Here is a 22,196-nt window from a genome sequence, read left to right on the forward strand (position 1 = left end):
TCAAAAAGTTTTCCAACCAGCTCTGAATATTAGCATGTAGACTTTCACTTTTTATATTAAAGTTGATTACATGAATATGAAGGAAGTTTATCATTTAGAGTTTTTTATTTTATTAGTTTATTTAATTTGTAAAAATTAAAAGATAAAATTAAGCATTTGGACTGTAAGTCTTGCAGGACAGGGATTGTTTCTTTTCTATACTGTATACGAAACCCAACATAATGGCTAATATATGGCTCTTCCTTGAGTCTTCCATGAAGGAAGTCATGGGTCAGCAGACTGACAACAGCTTAAACAGAACTCTGCCTCTGAGGAAAGGTACAGAGGAACCTCCCAGATGGAGTACATCTTTGTCTTTGCCTTTTATTTTCCTTGTTCTTCCTCTGCCATCTTTGAAAGTGGGGGCGGTGGGCCAACCTCTGACAGACCACTAGTGAGACAACCCCCAGGAGAAGTACTGTCCATTTATGAAAAAAATAAAAAGTAGGAAAGAATGTAAAGAAGTAAGAGTTACTTGCTAATTCTGCTTTTCACCCTTCCTCCCCCACTCCCTATAAAACAACAACAAAGGCAGGAAGCCTGCCGCACATTTTCATTCTTGCCACCATTTAAAATGTATATGAAAAAAATGGCTATATTAAGAGTGTGCTAATATTTATATTATGTAATATTTGGCATTCAAAGGCTTTCTGTGAAATCTTTCTGTGCTCTTTGACTTTAGTATTTCAATAGCTATTTTGTTTTGCTGCATGATCATTTGGGAGACAAAGCTCAATTGTGCTGAGTCTGTCATTTCTGCTTCCACCATGCTTTATATTCTCTTCATTGCCATATTCGCTCTCCGGAGCGTTCTTTTATAATAAATGACACAGCCATAAAAAAGCTCTAAAGAAACACTGCCCTCCCCCCATTAACTAATATAAAATTTTTGCAAGAAGTCATAGGACAATTTTTTTTAAATTGCAGAAGACTTGGCAACTAGGAGAAATTCTTGGCAATTAAGGGTAGCCAGTTAGACTTAAGTAAAAACTCATAGGGTTAGAGACAACTTGATTTTCTGGTGTTACTAGCAGCAACTTACTGCTAATGCCTATATTATTGTAATACTCTTACTTTTCACCGTTTCTGGTTTTTACCTTTTGCACTTTGCTGAATTTGAACTTCTCACTTTGGGGATTAAAGTCAAGTACGGGATGAGTCTGACAGTCTCAAGAACACAAGCAGAAAAAAATTCCAACACTTAACTATTTGTCCTTCCCAAAACTGTTGTTGTCCACTATCCTTTGAACAAGGAGAAGTTTATGAGTGATCACATTTCATATTTCCTTGTAATTTTGATTATGTTTTGATAAAAAATAGGAAACAGAATTCTAAAAGTAGTTCAGGACATACCAGATTTTACATACAAACAAAGGTGGTGCTATGGATAGGTTTAACAATGATCTCAACTCCAGTATCAAAAAGCTTTCATTTTGGATCCACAGCACTCTAAAATCATGCTCCCAACCACCTGCAATTGCCTCCCCATATGATCCACCTCCCTTCTGCCAATTCCCACCTTCATTCTGCAGTACCACAGATGAATTTTGCCTAAACCTACCTGGTACATTTCAGCAGTATAACAGGCACATTCCACCTTTAAACAGAATTTGGCCCATTCTGCAGCAATCAAACAGTGGAAGTGATAGGACAATTCATGAAGTGTGCGCATACTGGGAAGGGAGCACTTTAACTCTTTACATACCCAGGATACAGCACACTCACGATTTTCCCTTTTAATTGTCTGCCCATTTTTTATAGATGGACATGTAGGACTTCTTACACCTCTGTATGTACTTCTGTGAACAGAGTAATGCAGATGCTGCTACAGCACAGCACTCCACAAATATTGATCTAGGTAAGCAGCTCCTGTATCTTAGAAATCAAATGAGTACCATGTGACAGGGGTTGCCATAGTACTTATAAGCATGACATTTTTATAGAATAGTATAGAAAAAAGGCATGTAATTCCTGTGTCACTTATGGATGTGCATATTACAGATGTTCACTACTTTTAAAAATTGAAAGTACATATTTCATTCACAGTCTCAAAAGAACATTCTTTGCATTAAAACAATTTGTCCTTTTTACTACCAGATTTATAAGAATACAATTAAAACAGTATACAGGTTTTTTTTAAACGAATAGAAGCCAGTCAGATGACAAACTATTCTAAATCTATGTGTTTTCTTAATTAGGTAGATAAAAACATTTTGATATATAGATTAATTATGTAGAAAGACAATTGTTTGTATGACAGACAATAGAAAATTTAAGTGCAGAAAGTGCTTGGCTGGTATAAATTGTTTATGAAGTGTCTTTCACTATTTTCATCCAATATTGTTCTTGCAGCAGAGATCATGTGGGCTCCTGCATGTGATTTCCCCTCTCTCCTGAGAGAGGAGAATGTGCCGCAGTCTACTTTTCTCAGGTTACACTGCAGTATGATCTGTTTTCTTATGCAGGCAGTCTGATAGGTCTGCGTTTCATGGTGCAACAGCTCTTACTTGATAGCGGAGAGAGACAGAAATATGAAATAAGCAAAGACGACTGCACAATGGATCACAGTGATAAAACTTAGCTATGTCTGAGAAGGAAATAGATCAACACATTTGCACCATCCCCCCACTGAAAATTATGTTAATAATGCAGAGGTTTGCCAGCCATTAGACATTCCTGCACTGTAGCTATGTCAGCAGGCTTCTCCTAATATACTGTAAAGCTAGAGAATCCTTTCTGGGTGCATTTTGGGACAGCAATTTAGCAATTTTCTAGGCCCACAACAACCAATAAACTACCATCTTTGCTAGGCAGTTTTTAATGGTATGTTATGTTATTTTTGCCTTGCTGATATCTAATCTAGGACAGCAGGTACTTGTGTACTGTTATTTTAGAAGTTGGGGTTCTATTCTTGTACTGATGCACAGTGTAGCTAACTCCTGGTAATACAAACAGAAGTTATGTTTGCAATTCCCTAGCTCATTTTAATTGACCTCCTAAAGCTGTATTTTTGAAATCTCAAATGAGTCTGGCAGCTTCTTACCATTGCAGTGTCAGCACAGCATGAGAGCACATGCTGTTGTAGAACCTAAGCCCATAAATTGCTGGCCCAGAGGCAAAAGTGCTAACAACAAAGCTGCACTGACATATCAAGCAATATAGTTGTCACATTCTGGCATCATCTGAAATTACTTCACTGGAAACACAAACTAGGGAAACTATAAATTATACAGAAATCTATAAAATATTTCCCATTATTATTTTTTATCATTTATTTCATGTACTAAGTCCTTAGTTGCTAAATCTTAAAGAGCAGCCATAATATTGTAATGAATGGCCCTGAGTTTCTGCCCTCTATTGGATGGAATCATAATTACTGAACTATTTGTCACAGGCTCTGCACTGGTAACAGCGACTGAAGGTCCTTCTTTAGCACAAGCATAGGGTGCCTGTGCTTTTTGCAGCAAAAGAGTTTGAGTACTGTCCAGACTTGCAGTATGAATTCTGAGTAGATGAGGTGCAGTAATATCTACAAAGTCCTAGGTGTCCAAGGATTTGTTAGAATATGGTGGCTGACAACATGAATTAAATATATTGATGTAAATAGTCTTGATCTTTTTAGATTTTGCTGTAAATATCAGTTTAAATCTGATTCATTTGATGGATATTTTCATTATACATTTGTAATTCTCTTCGTAACAGTTTTCTTTCAGGAGTGCAAGCAGGTTAAATTGAGTCAAAGAACTGGAATTCCATCCGAGTTAGCTGATTAACTTAGCCTTTAGAATTGCACATTGTTCTGATCACAGTAAAACACATTTTTATTAAAGCAAAGCCCTAAACTGACAGAGCAAAAATGTTCACACAAGAAGGTGGATCTTTTGGATTAAAATTAGTAGAGGGAAGTAACACAGCAGGCTCTCTCCATTTTATAATTGTGGATAAATTCAGGACATCAAAATTATGAGTTCCTTAACTGTTACATGTGTTTCTTTGAAGAGTAAAGGGTCTTTCCAGCCCAAAGGGAGTTGTGGGAGAGGTATAATTAAAATGGTGGCTCTTCTTACCCTGGTCCAGTAGTTTTGCTCCCAAATCTAGCATCTGATGTGAATGCACTTGGTCACTACTAGGTTCTTTTTAAAATCATAGATCTCGGGGATGAATAGATAGAACTAAAATCCTCTTATATCCCATCCCTTTTTAAAATATAGATGAACTTGATTTATGCTAGATGTGTGCATGTAGCTTTACCAAAATACAGTGATTGTTGTAATGTCTGTGATGTTCAACAATGGCAGGGGAAACAGTAGTAAGTCCTCAGAACCCTGGGCTGAAAATAATAAGGGGTGAAATCTGGCTCCATTGAAGTCAGTTTTGCCATGGACTTCAATGAGACCAAGATTTCACCCAAGAACTTATTCTCCCCCTTTTTATCCTAGCAAGGGGATACTTGTTTTCTAGAGGTTTGATGAACTCTTCAATATCAATGAGTGGGTGGGATAAGAGAATCCAGTTACTTTGCCAGAGTGGTGAGCAGAAACTGTAATTTGGGCTGGTATAGAACCAGAGTGGGTCTTTCCCTTTTGGAATTAAGGAGGACTTTTCAGTTCACCCTACTTTCACTTTATACTAACAAGAAGAGAATACTGTAGGAATTTCTGGAATCTTGCTCTTTCATATAGTGTAATTGCCCCATTATGCTGGTGCATCCTCCTTACTACATTAACTTTTTGAAAGAACTGGATAGTTATGTTCTAAGGAGTAGCAATTGAGATCTCTTTTGTCTGCCATAACGGCAAATACCTTCTAGGTGTGCCAGAGTTACTTCTAAGAAAGATAATGGAATACACACAAGTATTTGCATACATACTTACATTACTTCTAATAGGAATTACACAGCAGAAATCCACTCTCCTCACAGACATTTCACTGGAATAAAGGACCCAGATGTTTAGAATTTGGGTTATAACAAAAGTAATGAGTAATTTAAGTCTGATTATAATTTCAATAAACATCACAACACCACAAGATTAATGATGATGTTACTAATGACCACAAATAAATGCAAGTGTACGCTAGCATGTTACAGTAGGAAATACACTGTAAAAAAGGGAACTATCATTCCAGTGTTGTCTTAAGAAAACAACATAGTGTAGGTCATAGACATTGAACAAAGAGTGCATCCAACACAGTAACCAAAAACTGTACACAGTTTAGTTTGTAACCTGCAATCAATGCACTGCATAGCTGAGGTTTTTAGTTATTTATAGTTGGAATGTATATTTAAAAAAATCTTCATAGTGGAATAAGTATCTATTCTTACTATGATACAGGAATTTTAAAGCAAATTAAACATGGGGGTGGAAAACTGAAAGTCCTTTTAGGTACTGAGCATTTAAGCAGTTGTACTTTTAGTTAATTTAAGCTAATGAGTGAACAAGAACAACAAAAACAAAAAACATTTTGAAGATGTTAATCAAGGAACTTAAATCTTAGCTCTAATTATTTGAAACTCACTTCTCTGCAAGGTCAACAAGTTATAAACCTCCATCCCATTATGTTAAAGAAGAGAGAAAGAGTAGATTAAAAAAAATAAGATTGAATCTTCCCTCTCTCAAGGTATTGTGTTTCTGTCCATGTATTTAGACACCATGAGCTTCTGTGTCTTGCACAGTACCCAAGTACACGGTCAATAAAAATTACTGATGGTTTCAGAGCAGCCTTGGGCTCTATGAAAGTGGTAAATATCTAAAATAATTATGCAAAGAACAAATATAATTTGACATTTGTTATTTCTATGGCAATTGAATACTTTATTTTCATAATTATTTTTTCTTGTTTTTCCTTAACAGTGAATCTAATGTTTCTGTGGAAAATATAAGAATAAGAATGGCCATATGGGGTCAGATCAAAGGTCCATCAAGCCTAGTATCCTGTCTTCCGACAGTGGCCAATGCCAGGTGCTCCAGAGGGAATGAACAGAACAGGTAATCATCAAGTGATCCACCCCCTGTTGCCCATTCCCAGCTTCTGGCAAACAGAGGCTAGGGACACCATCCCTGTCCATCCTGGCTAATAGCCATTGATGGACCTATCCTCTATGAACTTATTTAGTTCCTTTTTTAATCCAGTTGTAGATTTGGTTTTCACAATATCCTCTGGCAAGGAGTTTCACAGGTTGACTGTCTGTTGTGTGAAAAAATGCTGCCTTTGTTTGTTTTAAACCTACTACCTATTAATTTCATTTGGTGACCCCTAGTTCTTGTGTTATGAGAAGGTATACATAACACTTTCTTATTTACTTTCTCCACACTAGTCATGATTTTATAGACCTCTATTATATCCCCCCTTAGTCATCTCTTTTCCAAGCAGAAAAGCCCCAGTCTTATTAATCTCTCCTGATCTGGCAGCCATTCCATACCCCTAATCATTTTTGTTGCCCTTTTCTGAACCTTTTCCAATTTCAATACATCTTTTTTGAGATGGGGCAACCACATCCACACACAGTATTCAAGATGCGGGTGTACCATGAATTTATAGAGGCAATGTGATATTTTCTGTCTTATTATCTATCCCAGGGGTCGGCAACCTTTTAGAAGTGGTGTGCCGAGCCTTCATTTATTCACTCTAATTTAAGGTTTTGTGTGCCAGTAACACATTTTAATGTTTTTAACATACAAATCTATAATATATAACTAAACTATTGTTGTATGTAAAGTAAAAAAGGTTTTTAAAATGTTTAAGAAGCTTCATTTAAAATTAAATTAAAATGTAGAGGCCCCCTGGACCGGTGGCCAGGACCACTAAAAATCAGCATGGTGCCATAGGTTGCCTACCCCTCATCTATTCCTGTCTTAATGATTCCCAACATTCTGTTTGCTTTTTTTGACTGCCACTTTTTTGAGTGGATGTTTTCAGAGTACTATGCAGAATGACTCCAAGATCTCTTTCTTGATTGGTAACAGTTAATTTAGACCCCATCATTTTGTATGCACAGTTGGGATTATATTTTCTAATGTACATGACTTTGCTCTTATCAACATTGAATTTCATCTGCCATTTTGTTGCCCACTCACCCAGTTCTGAGAGATCCTTTAGTAGCTCTTTGCGGTCTGCCTGGGACTTAACTATCTTGAGCAATTTTGTATCATCTGCAAATTTCCCCACCTCACTGTTTATCCCTTTTTCCAGCTCATTTATGAATATGTTAAATAGGACTGGTCCCAGTACAGACCCCTGGGGGACACCACTATTTACCGCTCTCCATTTTGAAAACTGATCATTTATATATAGATAGTGTTGGAGGCTGGAATCCTCTTTAAGTTCACAGAATGTGTCAAGCCTGGGCATCAGCAGTACAAAAGTCCCCACATTGCACCACTACCTCAGGCTTAATCTAGAGGGACCTGTGAGGATAAAATGGTAATTAAAGTTACCATGCCCATTTAATTCTTGGACCACCTGCTACAACACCCTGAACAAGTTCCTCTTATTATTGTGTTGTGATGCTGTTTACTAAAAATTGAATTGAGACCACTAATTCTTTCCCATAATTTAAAAAATAATCAGATGGTAACAAGTTTCTATCAATACTGACTTAAGCCATATTGTAACTTGTGTTTTAAGGGTCAAAAGACCCCTTTGCCCCATCACTAAAGCCATTCCCCTTTAATTTTAATAGCAACCCATTTATTATTGTGTATTAATTTTACATAATAAAACACAGATTGAACAAGTACATATGATAAAAATGTAATCTTTATTTTTTGTCTGGTTAGTAATGTATTTATGGGAAAACATTTTCTGGCATGCAGTTCATCAATACACTACACGTCGATAGTTTTAGTAAAAGAAGGAGTCTATGTTTAACTCCACCTTGTGTAAGAAACAAAAACATCCTGATGTGATGCATTATTCACTACTTGGTTCTGGTGAAAAAAAGATTGTGGATCCCATATTATACTTTGAACAGTACTAGTGCATCATGAATCAACAAGAATAACAGTCTATATAAACAGACACTGTGAAAGATCAAGGATTCCATGAATAAGACTACCTCGAAACTTCAGATGCAGGCAGCGCTAGAAATTCAACCAATTTCTCCATTCTTTTTCCACATACAAGGAACAACCTACTCAGAAGCAAATGAACTCTGGTCCCCATTTTATTTAAAATTATTTCATATTAAAATATGTGCAAGTATAATAATAAGCAGAAGCGTTCAACTACCTGTTCACTTCTTCATATCTTAAATTTCTTAATGAAAAAGAAGTAGGAATAGAAATGACCAAAAAAATGACTGACAACAACTTGAGGATAACTGTAGCTGCTTATAGGTACAAAATGCTGAAAAATAAAGTGATTTTTAAAAATAATATAGTTTTTTTATAAAACTGTTTTCTAACCCCACATTTTCAACAAGTTAAACAGTTTACATGCCCTGTATAGTCCAATTATACACTGCATGATATATTTTTTAAAAATTAAATAAAAATAAGCTCTTAAATAGCAGCAAACTATTGCTTACTGACATGAAGAATAATGTCTGGTTGAACAATTTGTTTCACTTTTCCACTGACACATGGCTTCCCATATTAGACTTCCGAACTTTGGAAGGTGTAAGATACAGCAACAAGGCGTAAGATACAGATAAACATGCATCAGTGACAACCTTCAAATTATTTATAATAGTACAGAATATATCATATTACCTGTTGAAAGTTTGCACACTCGACTTATTAAGGTACATATTTAATGTAATAAATACTGTGGTCAGGTCATTATTTGCTTGCTCAAACATGTACCACTGTGTCAAACGATTTAAATATCAAAAGCCATTTAACTGACAAATTACAATGTCAGCCTTGCTGAGAACAGATGACATTTAAAAAATACTGCAGGATAAAGCAGAATAACTACACCTATTTGAACATTTCAGTGTTTAAGGAAGATTCATTTCATATTGCAGAACACTTGACAAAAACATATGGGGACCAAATTCTTCCCTGATTTACACCTTCCCTGCCGCGTCTCCCCTTTGCAACTCTAACAGGGTTGGGTTCTTGGCATAAGGTATAAAGCAAGGCAGTATTTGTCCCAAGGGTGCTTAACATTACCATTGATCTGCACATGTTACTCCCTTTATCTTAAAGGGGTTTTACTCACGTGAATAAGAGAAGTAGAGACAGAATGTAGCTCCAGACCTTAGAGTAAAATATGGACTGCACTGTTGAAATGTAATAGTCTATATTAAAAGGCAAAAACCAACCCAACCAAACCAAAAAAATGACTGTTCCATTTTTGGGTATTCTTTTTGACTTTATATTTATTATTTTTCTGGATGTTTTAGTTCATGATAGTTAAAATACTTCAAAATTAAGAGCCAGCCTGAAATCTGGAAGTAGTTAGAACTCTGCTGCTCTTTGTGAGGTCATATGTTTCCATGCATGAACTATAAGTACAGAATGCCTTCATGCAAATCACTTCAATCTGAACATGAGGGAGAATCAGAGTCACCAGATATAGACTTTAAAATAATAGGTAAAAAAATGTTTTTTAAGAAAACCAAAAACTAAGTAACCAAAAAGAAAAAAGTGGAACTAATAAACGAATCAGCTCTCTGTGAGAATAACTACCCTCTTCCAAGGGCAGACTCCTCTACTGGTATTTATTGATGTCTTGTTTATATCCCCCATGGTCTTGTCATCTTTTTGTGATGATCGGATTTAGGTTTAAGGTCACAGGGGCAGTGAGCTCACTTTTTAATTAGCTTGTTAAGAACCATGCCACATAAATAGTATCTGACACTTGAATACTTGTGAAAGAGCACTTATCTCCTTTTCCCAACATAAAAGAACCACATATAAAAATCTTTGAACTAAAACAAATGACTGCACCAACAGAAATTTTAAAAGTAGGACAAACATGGCCGTTGAAATGCAGAGAATGGATATAATTACGCCGCTGAAGTATTTGTTGTTAACACACACGCATTTTAAGAATTATAGATTTGCATCCTTTAATGTTCGTAACAGTCTGAGTAGCAATGTTGTGTCTCCTCTTCATCAGTACCAGCCGGTAATAATAATCTCTTGGCAAGGCTGTTACCCTACAGAGTCATAGTTCGATGACAAGGGGTCACTGTCTTGATATAGGCACTGACCTTAAAGGGTGTGTGTGTGTGTGTGCGCGTGTATGTGTAAAAGCTGTCACTTTGGCGTAGACCTCCTACAGGAGCCCTATTGACAGAAATGTCACTTTCTCAAGCTGTAAATGATTGGTGATGAATGGAATTCTTTGTTTCCTTTTACTTTTTACTTTCCCTAGTGTCCTTACTTTTGTCTTCTTTTTCTGAATTGTCTTTTTCATATTTGTCTTTGTCTGGCTTTGTTACACTATCGTAGGAAGGTGGAGAAGTTGTGGAGGGGGTCTTATCTGTTTTTTCTGCAGCTGAGTTTTCACTTAGCTTATCCAGAGTCATATCTTCTTTGATAGGCAGACCATGCTTTTCTTTGTGATACATAAATGAAACTTTTTTCACCATTTGCTTTAAAAGGTAATGTCTGTAAGCTCGCTGAATAACAGTAGCGGACACTTCCTCTTGTTTTCGTTTTAATGTGGTGGTAATTGGTTCATAGGAGACTTTAGAAGGATTGGCCGCCATAAAACGATCTTCCATTTGTATTCGAAGTGCATCCATCTCATCACTTTCCCCCAAAACACGCTTTGTAAAAGCAAACAAGATGTCAAGGCAGTGAATTCTGTCACCACTTACCATGGGCAGATCCATTGCAATAAGCTGAAGAGTGTTTGGTTTTGCTATAAGAAGAGGAGGATCCAAAGAGGCTGCAAAATCAGATAGTTTACTGTATTCTATAAACTGGGTTGCATCTGGATCATACTTTTCCCAAACCTCATAGAACATCTCAAAGTCATCCTCACTCAAGGGCTCGGCACTTTCTTCCGTAGCAACACTGAAGTTCTCCAAAATAACAGCAATATACATGTTTACTACAACTAGAAATGAGATGATAATATAACTGACAAAAAAGAAAATCCCAACTGGAGGGTTACCACAGTCTCCTTTAACAGAGCTTCCTGGGTGAGGTTTATTGGGATCACAGTCCGGTTCTCCACTGTTAAGAATTGGTGACAGCAAACCATCCCAACCAGCTGATGTGGTAATTTCAAATAGGCAGAGCATGCTGTTGCCAAAAGTTTCAAAGTTGAACATGTCATCAATCCCACCTTCCTTCTTAACATAAGCAAAGTTGGACATTCCAAATATAGCGTAGATAAACATGACCAGGAAAAGCAGGAGACCAATGTTAAACAAAGCAGGAAGAGACATCATCAAAGCAAAAAGCAGAGTGCGGATCCCTTTAGCGCCCTTAATGAGACGCAGGATTCGACCTATTCTGGCGAGTCGGACAACTCTGAATAAGGTGGGGGACACAAAATACTCTTCAATCACCTTGTCTAAAAACATACCTGTAAACAAAACAAAACAATAGTCTGTTTTATAACAATTTAAATTTTCCATATCTAGCCTTAGTAGAGATTCTGAATAGGGAGAGAGTTTTGCATAATAGCATCTATTAAAAGGCATTGCACAGGTACCATATTTGTTCTGGCACTTTTTATGGTGGGTTATGAAAAAAATTGATATTAAAATTAATACTAAAGTACTAAGAAAGCCCATTTGCTGTTTCTGAGGTTGAGAATGGTAATGTACAGATTACTATGAATGCTCTAATGCATTTTTCCTGTTTACTGTAGAATCAGGGGAAGTGAAAGCTAAGTAACGGTCTATCTGATCTTGTAACTCTTCCATTGTTAAAACAAATTTTTATAACAAATGTTGCCCTTCCATTCATTAGATTCCTTTTAAATGTAATTATTTCTTACCTACTATGGAGAGAATGACAACCACAAAATCAAAAATGTTCCAGCCTATGGTGAAGTAGTAATAACGGAGTGACATTAGTTTGAGGACACATTCTCCAGTGAAAAGGACAATAAAGACCATGTTAATCCAGTATAAAATATGTTTCATCTCATCACTCTGGTCATCAGTTTCTATCATCATTGTGACCATGTTGAGGCAGATAAGAATCATGATGCTGATATCAAATGCTTGTTTTGTTACAATATCAAACATCAAACCTTGGAATTTGTTCTGAAAAAAAGTGAAAAAGTAAGTCGGATTTTATTAAATCCCCACTTGGTAAGGCAACTCCCATCTTTTCAAGTGCTGTGTATTTATACCTGCCTCTGTATTTTCCACTCCATGCATCTGATGAAGTGGGTTTTAGCCCACAAAAGCTTATGCCCAAATAAATTTGTAAGTCCCTAAGGTGCTACAAGGACTCCTCGTTGTTTTTACTGATACAGACTAACACGGCTACCACTCTGAAACAGAAATATGCATACATTTCCATTTCCAACTATAACATCCAGAAATGTTTGACACTTAGCTTGCAATTGTGATTTGCTCCCAAATTCAGATTAATGTAAGTTAATGTGCATTCTTACCGCTGGCCTAGGTATAGGTTTTTGTGGTTTCTTGGATCCCAGCTTTTTCATTGCATTGTAATATTTCTTCTGTTCTTCTGTCATGAAGATGTCTTGACCTCCAAGGTAAAGAAATGAAATAATTGGTTACAACCATGCCATTAGAGATATTATTTCTATATATGAACATAGAATTTACTATACAGGTATTCATTTTTTCAAAAGAAAAAATTCAGGGATCAAAATAGATTACATAGAACTGAATTCTTTAAGAGCATATGAAGTCTTGCTAGAAAAATGAGGCTGTTTAATGTTGGGGAGAATGGGTGAAAAAACTGAGCTTTTAGCTAGCAGCATTCATTAAAAGAGCAGACAATTTAGAGATATTTGGCATCAATAAAAATGAAGTTGTGGTATGGCAACTCCATACTAAAGCAAAAAAGGAAACCACATGCAACTTTTTGAGCTACAGTTTGTAGTTGGAAAAAGTGCTACTGATAATATTCAGATATCACTGTAGATTGAAATTCTTTAAAAACTTCAAAAATAAAAGACCATCATCTCTTTATTTGGAACAAAATATAAGGGAAGTGTTTTAGTTGTTTCTTTCTCTGCTCTTTTTTACCTCTTTGTTGTGTAATGGTAATTGGATTTTAATCGAATGATTGAAATGTGGGTTCAGGACTATTCACTGGATTTGCCTTTACCTCTGGTATGGTTGTTTTTCCACACTAAAGTTTTGATAGACAAACTAGTCTAATATACTTTTATAGATTTTATTAAAAGAATAAGCAAACAAATGTGAAGCTAAACATAAGTCACTGATTCACTTCTAGTTTATCTAAACTAATTAACAATAACACAACACAATAAAAAAAAAAGGTTATAACTGAATTTTAACCTAAGGATAAATGGATTCATTTATCTGGCTTGCCAATTACAACAATAAGAGTGAGTCTACATGACACAGTTAGGGAGATAAAACAACATCGCTTAGGGCTGTGAAAAATTTCATGCAGTGTGCAATGTAATTAAGCTGACTTAACCCTTGGTGTAGACAGTTCTAGGCTGATGGAAGAATTCTTCTATTGACCTAGCTACCACCTTTCAGAGAGCTGGATTTACTACCGCGATGGACGAAACCCCTTCTGTTGCTGTAGTGCAGGGGTCGGCAACCTACAGCATGCGTGCCACCTTTGGCACATGAGCCGATTGCCTGGCACGTGGCTGCCAGGCAGGGTCCCGGCCGCTGGCCCCACTCAGCGCGCGGCCGGCTGAGTGAATAGAACCCCAGGGCAGCAGAGGCTAAGCGGGGCCAGCGGCCAGGACCCCAGACCAGTGGCAAGCGCGTCCCCCGGCTCCACCCTCACCACGCTCGGGTTCTGCGGCTCCCAGGAGTGTGAGCTGCTGGTCGTGGGGCTCTCAGCCTGCTGCAGGAGGGGCTGCAGCTCACATTCCTGGGAGCCGCAGAGCCCAAGCACGGCGAGGGGTGAGCCAGGGGGGCACATGGGGACTGCCTCCCGCATGCATCCACTGCAGGAGCCCCCCCCGGGGGTGGGGGCACCAGGTAGGCGTGTCCCCCCATCTCCCTCCTCACCGTGCTTGGGTTCTGCAGCTCCCGGAAGTGTGAGCCACTGCCACCACTGCCCCTCTTGCAGCTCCCCCCTCCCGCTGCCTCAGCACTCCACATGGAGTTTTGCCTCTACCTGGAGCCAGTGTCTGACCGGGATGGGCCTGGTAAGGGGAGTCCGGGGGGGCAGTCAGGGAGGAGGAGGAGGAGGGTTGGATGGGTCGGGAGTTCTGGGGGTCCTGTCAGGGGATGGGGAGTGGTTGGATGGGGCGTGGGAGTCCCCAGGGGTCTGTCTGGGGCAGGGGTGTGGATAAGGGTTGGGGCAGTCAGGGGACAGGTAGGGGGTAGGGTCCTAGGGGGGCAGTTAGGGTGGGGGGTTCTCAGGAGGAGGCAGTCAGGGGACAAGGAGCAGGGTGGGGGGATTGGGGGATCTGACCGGGGCAATCAGGGTGGGAAGTGGGAGGGAGTGGATGGGGGCGGGGCTAGGGAAGGGCTCTCGCCTTCTTTTTGATTGTTGAAATATGGTAACCCTAGGCAAAGGGGAAGCCAGAGGGCACATGGGGGCTGGTGCCCGCATACATCCACTCTAGCCTGCAGGAGCCCCTGGGGGGGTGGTCCCAGCCTGGGCAGGAGGGAGGGGTGCAGCTGCTCCCCGCTAGTGACGCTGCCGCCTTTGCAGGGCAGCTGCCCCCCTGCACCGTGCCGACTTCTCCATGGCTGGGGCTCACTGCTGCCGCAATTGGGATGCTCTGGCTCTCCAGTGCCTCCGGTAGGCAGCTCCTCCCTGCCGAGCTGCTGCAGCGGCCCAAGCCCTGCAAAGCCAGTGAGTGGACTCAGGGCGGGGGCCACCTGGGTGCGGTGGGAAGGGCTCGTGGGGGGGCTGTGCACCGTCCAGGGAAGTTCAGAGGGTGGGGAGGGGAGAACCTGGTCTGGGGAGCAGCCCCTGGGCATGGCTGGCCCCTGGGATCTATAAAGGCTCATTGGGATTTGCCCCTCAATGAACTGATGTGCAAGGGGGGGGCGCAAGGTGGAAGTTTCGCCTAGGGCGCAAAATATCCTTGCACCGGCCCTGCCCCGGGCGTGCGTGCACCCCAAGTTAAGAACCTCTGCACTAAACTGATAAGATCAGCATTTTAATTTAATTTTAAATGAAGCTTCTTAAACGTTTTAAAAAACTTGTTTACTTTACATACAACAATAGTTTATAGACTTATAGAGAGAGACCTTCTAAAAACTTTAAAATGTATTACCTGCATGCGAAATCTTAAATTAGTGTGAATAAATGAAGACTCGGCACACCACTTCTGAAAGGTTGCTGACCCCTGCTGTAGTGTATACAGTACAGTGCTGCAGCTGGTGTCACTATAGATTTTCTATTATAGACATGCCCTCAGTAATTAAATCAGCTTGTAAGGTTAACACAAGGAAGAATTACTTTAATACTTCAAAGGAATGTTAAGAAGGAAAACTGTTCCTTTAATATAATTGGTTGGGCCAAGAATCTGCAAAAGCAGAAGCTAATTCTTGCCTTTGCTTTAAAAAAGTACAACTCTTAGAATGATTTCTTTGCAGCTTGCCACTTTGGCACAGGCTGGCAATGCCTCCAGCATCTGCACACTAACCCAACAACTGAAATGAGACCAAAATATTACAACCCAAAGAAGACTACAACACAGATACTAGAAGGGACTGACATGCACCAATGCCTGAGGCCCTCACAGTGGCAGGGAAATGATTAAATCAGATATGCCCAGATAATCCTGGCAAATGACCTGCACCCACATGCTACAGAGGAAGGCAAAAAATCCCCAAGCATCACTGCCAATCTGACCTGGGGGAAATTCCTTCCTGACCTGACATATAGTGATCCTGAGCATGTGAGCAAGAAACAGCCAGCCAAACATCTGAGAGAGAAAATATTCAGCTTTGTATCAACAGCAAATTTCATTAGCGCACTCCTGCTTTTAGTGCTAAGATCAGGAATAAAAATATTGAATAAATTGGTCCCAAGACCAATCCTTGGGGAACTCTTCAAAGGCTAATTAGGGGATCCAACATGTTGACCATGGTTCAACATGGACCAATCATTTGGTTTCTCAATCTGAGGTTGCAACAGAAGATTCCAGTCTGAAGAGAATGTTTTCTTGCAAAATCTATTAGTGACAACAAGCAGATGTTCCTTTATTTAGGGGACACTGAGGGTATGTCTACATGGCACTTAAAAACTTGCTTGGGCCGGCCCACATGCTCTAAGGCCCTATAAGGTGGGAGGGTCCCAGAGCTTGGGCTACAGCCTGAGCCCGGAAGTCTACAATGCAATTAAACAGCCTCACAGCCTGAGCTCCTGAGCCCAAGTTAGCTGAAATGGCCTAACCGTGGGTTTCTCATTGCAGTGTAGACATACCCTAAGAGACCCATGTGAGAAGGAGCTGGTACCAGATGTCAGTCTAATGATACAAGGTCCATTCTAACTTTGCTAAATACGATTAACTGTTCATCAGCAATTACTCTTTCATACATTTTCACTCACTCCTTATGACAATTAGTCAGAATAACTTTGGGTGGGGGAGGGGTGACCAGGGCAAGTACATGGTCTGCTCTAGTGCCCTTTCACCTAGAGTCAAAAGCTGCTTTAACATTTCTTATCAATATTAAACTTTATTTAATAATTGATCAAATAAAGTTATCCAGGCCCCGATTCAAATATGGCCCATGTTCCCTACAACTATTATGAGAGAGTTCAGATAATTATTTTCATCCCTTATAAAAGTTAATCACTTGATGTTTAAATCATTTCTTTTACATTCAGCTCTTTCTGATATAGTGATGAAATGCTAGAATACTTATCTTCTTTTTTTGTTGGTTGAAGTTGTCTATGATGACACCAATGAAAAGGTTCAAAGTGAAGAATGACCCAAAGATGATAAAGATGACAAAGTAAAAATACATATACAGGCTTTCTTCATACTTGGGCTGCTTGCCTACCTACCAAACAAGGAGAAATAGCAAAACGTCAGCACTAAATAATAAGAGACCAATTGTCTGAAGAGGATGTTTCTAATGCCTCCTAAAATTCTGCAATTATTTGTGTGTTTCAGTGGACACCAGGTACACAAAGCAGGTAAATGCATACGTGACAGTTGGTACATTAAAATGTAGGTTGTCTGTGCACACTTGCAAAGTCATCTTTGAAAACTGGATGCAGAGTGTCAAACTTCATTAACAAAAAAGAAAGAAAGCCAGGAAATTTGGTCATTCTGGAGCAGTATTTAAGCATTCTTTGTTAGCCTTTGTTAATCTATTTTTATTTAGTTAGTAATACTTATTGTAAATAACTACTGTAAGAAAGCAAGTTGCTCCATCTGAAATGTGCACTTAATTACTTTATAAATTTAATTTGTATACAACATTTGCCATGTTTTAAGCTTTCCTTTTCACTGCCAGTCAAGTTAGATATTAAAGAAGCGTTATGTATACCTTAGAGTCTACCCACTCTAAACAAATAAACTTAGAATATGTACTGTACTTACATCCGTGGAATCAACAGCTGCATACATGATATCTGTCCATCCTTTAAATGTAGCCTATGAAAAGGCAATGTGTTAAAATTCTGTGTCAAGCTTCAGGTCAAAGAAAATGTGAAATATTTTATAATCATATTCTTATGAAAGAAAGGCCCCAATTTCCCACACCATGTATTTGCATATTCATAGAATAAAAGTACTTAAAGTATAACAGTGAGAATTTTTTTTGCCACAAATTCTTTGAGCAAAAATTTTTTTTTAAAAATGCAGCTATGGCAACACTGAAACATTTTACAAATTCATGTCAGTTTTGACAAATTATTTCAAAGAAATTTTTTAAAAAAATCAAAATGTTACATTTTGACATTTTCTAAATGAAATGTTTCAATTTTTCCATCTGAAACAACTTTTCATTTTAAAATCTCCTTTAATTTTATTTCACACAAAAATGTTTTTAAAATCTCAAAATCAAAATGAAATGTTTTGTTCAACACAAATGATTTTTTCTTCAAAATTTTTGATTCTCCAAAAATAATAATAAAAAAAATTTGATTTGACCCCACTTTACTTTTTTAAAAAGAAATTCAGACTTGCCAGTGAACCAACGAATCACTTACTTGCACGGTTCTACTTAGTATCTTGGAAAGAGATGAGTATATAATTCACAAATTAATTCAGCTGCCTTTTTTTTGACCACAGAATACCCCTGAACAAATTCTGATTTTCCTGGATGTGTTAATTATTTGAATTATTATGCAAACTCTTCAAAAGTCCATAGATGGGCTGAGTTCTGGTCAACATCTGAGCTAATCAGTAATACAGCTAACTGACATGGTAACGTTTCTGTTTCCATTTTCTGACTGTTACAAACATCAGAAAGGATTTCACAGACCACTGTGGCTTTGAATTTCTCAGGGAGAGGACTGGAACAGCTTACAAAGAAAAAGCAGAAAATAAGCTGGCCTGGGAAATGTTATGTATTTAAAACTTTTCATTTTGGGGGCACACGGGCTTTGTTCTAGGCATTGTTCCTAGGGGGAAAAATCTAACATTTATTGGCTAAAGACAGACAAATTTTAATTTAATTTTCTCTTATCACATTCATACAAAGAAATTCCTATTTTGAGAGGCTGTAGTCAGATTCCTGTAATAGCTCCTTCTGCCTCTGCTCTGGAAACAAATTTATCACTCTGTAATTGTGCAGACATGGTCCTCTTATCCTGGATAAAATAACTGAACTGCATTTACTGATGTCTGTAATTTTCTGTCTAGCAAACAAAAGTTTTGTATATGTATGTGCCTCATGATGGGCATTTTGAGATTCCTATAGTAGCCACTCTGCCAGGGTTCAGGACAGTGGTGTTGGGAATGACAGGTTGTTTCCTTTAGGTGTGTTAATGTTGCAACAGCATCCAATAACTAACTTCCTTTTTCTGGTCATCAGCATTCACAGTAAATAAGGCAAATAGTTACACGAACAGTGAAGGGGAAAAATCCCATAACCCATGATTTAGGCACCATATAAATGCAAGGGAATCATCCTAACATGGACACACAGTATGATGTCACCATAGAGAAAAGTTTGGTTTTTTGCGGGGTGGAAGGGGCAAAAAATCTGGCAAAAACAGTCAGGCAGGGAGTTTTACAGATGATCTGATGCAAGTTGTTGCCCAGTCACAGAATGGTGCACAGGTTGACAGTATATGTGAAAAAGGAGTTGGATTTATATAGAGAGAATACATTTCATGGTTCTTCTTCTGAGATAAAAATGATGTTCCTCCAATCTTATTCTCTAGGATTGGAGGAAAGGGAACATAAGGGTAATCCTGTGGTGAGTCATAGGATCATAGAATCATAGAATATCAGGGTTGGAAGGACCTCAGGAAGTCATCTGGTCCAACCTCCTGCTCAAAGCAGGACCAATTCCCAACTAAATCATACCAGCCAGGGCTTTGTCAAGCCTGACCTTAAAAACCTCTAAGGAAGGAGATTCCACCACCTCCCTAGGTAACACATTCCAATGCTTCACCTCCTAGTGAAAAAGTTTTTCCTAATATCCAACCTAAACCTCCCCCACTGCAACTTGAGACCATTACTTCTTGTTCTGTCATCAGGTACCACTGAGAACAGTCTAGATCCATCCTCTTTGGAACCCCCTTTCAGGTAGTTGAAAGCAGCTATCAAATCCCGCCTCATTCTTCTCTTCTGCAAACTAAACAATCCTAGTTCCCTCAGCCTCTCCTCATAGGTCATGTGCTCCAGCCCCCAATCATTTTTGTTGCCCTCCGCTGGACTCTTTCCAATTTTTCCACATCCTTCTTGTAGTGTAGGACCCAAAACTGGACACATTACTCCAGACGAGGCCTCACCAATGTCGAATAGAGGGGAATGATCACGTCCCTCGATCTGCTGGCAAATGCCCCTACTTATACAGCCCAAAATGCCATTAGCCTTCTTGGCAACAAGGGCACACTGTTGACTCATATCCAGGGGCGGCTCTAGGAATTCCGCCGCCCCAAGCAGGGCGGCGCACCGTGCGGGGCGCTCTGGCGGTTGCCGGTCCCGCAGCTCCGGGGGACCTCTTGCAGATGTGCCTGCGGAGGGTCCGCTGGTCCCGCGGCTCTGGTGGACCTCCCGCAGGCATGCCTGCGGATGCTCCACCGAAACCGCGGGACCAGTGGCCCCTCCGCAGGCACGTCTGCGGGAGGTCCGCCGGAGCCGCCTGCCGCCCTCCCGGCAAAATGCCGCCCCAAGCGCACGCTTGGCGCGCTGGGGTCTGGAGCCGGCCCTGCTCATATCCAGCTTCTCGTCCACTGTAACCCCCAAGTCCTTTTCTGCAGAACTGCTTCCTAGCCATTCAGTTCCTAGTCTGTAACAGTGAATGGGATTCTTCTGTCCTAAGTGCAGGACTCTGCACTTGTCCTTGTTGAAACTCATCAGGTTTCTTTTCGCCCAGTCCTCTAATTTGTCTAGGTCCCTTTGTCTATCCCTACCCTCCAGGGTATCTACTACTCCTCCGAGTTTAGTGTCATCTGCAAACTTGCTGAGAGTGCACTCCATGCCATCTTCCAGATCATTAATGAAGATATTGAACAAAACCAGCCACAGGACTGACCCTTGGAGCACTCCGCTTGAAACCGGCTGCCAACTAGACATGGAGCCATTGATCACTACCCACTGAGCCCGACGATCTAGCCAGCTTTCTATCCACCTTATAGTCCATTCATCCAATCCATACTTCTTTAACTTGCCAGCAAGAATACTGTGGGAGACCGTATCAAAAGCTTTGCTAAAGTCAAGAAATAACACATCCACTGCTTTCCCCTCATCCACAGACCCAGTTATCTCCTCACAGAAGGCAATTAGGTTAGTCAGGCATGACTTGCCCTTGGTGAATCCATGCTGACTGTTCCTGATCACTTTCCTCTCCTCTAAGTGCTTCAGAATTGATTCCTTGAGGACCTGCTCCATTATTCTTCCAGGGATTGAGGTGAAGCTGACTGGCCTGTAGTTCCCCAGATCTTCCTCCTTCCCTTTTTTAAAGATGGGCACTACGTTAGCCTTTTTCCAGTCATCTGGGATCTCCCCCGTTCGCCATGGGTTTTCAAAGATAATGGCCAATGGTTCTGCAATCACATCCACCAACTCCTTTAGCACCCTCAGATGCAGCGCATCCGGCACCATGGACTTGTGCTCGTCCAATTTTTCTAAATAGTCCCGAACCACTTCTTTCTCCACAGAGGGCTGGTCACCTTCTCCCCATACTGTGTTGCCCAGTGCAGCAGTCTGGGAGCTGATCTTGTTTGTGAAGACAGAAGCAAAAAAATCATTGAGTACATTAACTTTTTCCACATCCTCTGTCACTAGGTTGCCTCCCTCATTCAGTAAGGGGCCCACACTTTCCTTGACTTTCTTGTTGCCAACATACCTGAAGAAACCCTTCTTGTTACTCTTAACATCTCTTGCTAGCTGCAACTCCAAGTGTGATTTGGCCTTCCTGATTTCACTCCTGCATGCCTGAGCAATATTTTTATACTCCTCCCTGGTCATTTGTCCAATCTTCCACTTCTTGTAGGCTTCTTTTTTGCGTTTAAGATCAGCAAGGATTTCATTGTTAAGCCAAGCTGGTCCGTATTCTGCTGCTCTCCTTTCTTCCTTGTGTCAAGATCCTGAACTTGATCATCTCATGGTCACTGCCTCCCAGGTTCCCATCCACTTTTGCTTCTCCTACTAATTCTTCTCTGTTTGTAAGCATCAGGTCAAGAAGAGCTCTGCCCCAAGTTGGTTCCTCCAGCACTTGGACCAGGAAATTGTCTCCCACACTTTCCAAAAACTTCCTGGATTGTCTGTGCACCGCTGTATTGCTTTCCCAGCAGATATGAGGGTGATTAAAGTCTCCCTTGAGAACCAGGGCCTGCGATCTAGTAACTTCTGCTAATTGCCAGAATAAAGCCTTGTCCATCTCATCCCCATGGTCTGGTGGTCTATAGCAGACTCCCACCACGACATCTCCCTTGTTGCTCACACTTCTAAACTTAATCCAGAGACTC

At 39.9% G+C, this 22,196-nt stretch overlaps 1 protein-coding gene across 1 annotated transcript in view; it reads right to left on the minus strand.

Moving 5' to 3' along the window:
• Positions 1-7,812: 7,812 nt before the first annotated feature.
• Positions 7,813-22,196, minus strand: part of LOC123378511 (sodium channel protein type 2 subunit alpha-like) — a 189,467-nt gene continuing 175,083 nt past the window's right edge. The window contains exons 23-27 of the mRNA XM_045032407.1: positions 17,653-17,706; positions 16,970-17,107; positions 12,574-12,678; positions 11,947-12,217; positions 7,813-11,529 (exon numbers count right to left, since the gene is read on the minus strand). Of these exons, the coding sequence (XP_044888342.1) occupies positions 10,346-11,529; positions 11,947-12,217; positions 12,574-12,678; positions 16,970-17,107; positions 17,653-17,706 (1,752 nt within the window). The 3' untranslated portion in view covers positions 7,813-10,345. The remainder of the gene's footprint in view (positions 11,530-11,946; positions 12,218-12,573; positions 12,679-16,969; positions 17,108-17,652; positions 17,707-22,196) is intronic.

The sequence above is a fragment of the Mauremys mutica genome, chromosome 10 (genome assembly GCF_020497125.1).
Source record: "Mauremys mutica isolate MM-2020 ecotype Southern chromosome 10, ASM2049712v1, whole genome shotgun sequence".
Taxonomy (NCBI): domain Eukaryota; kingdom Metazoa; phylum Chordata; order Testudines; family Geoemydidae; genus Mauremys; species Mauremys mutica.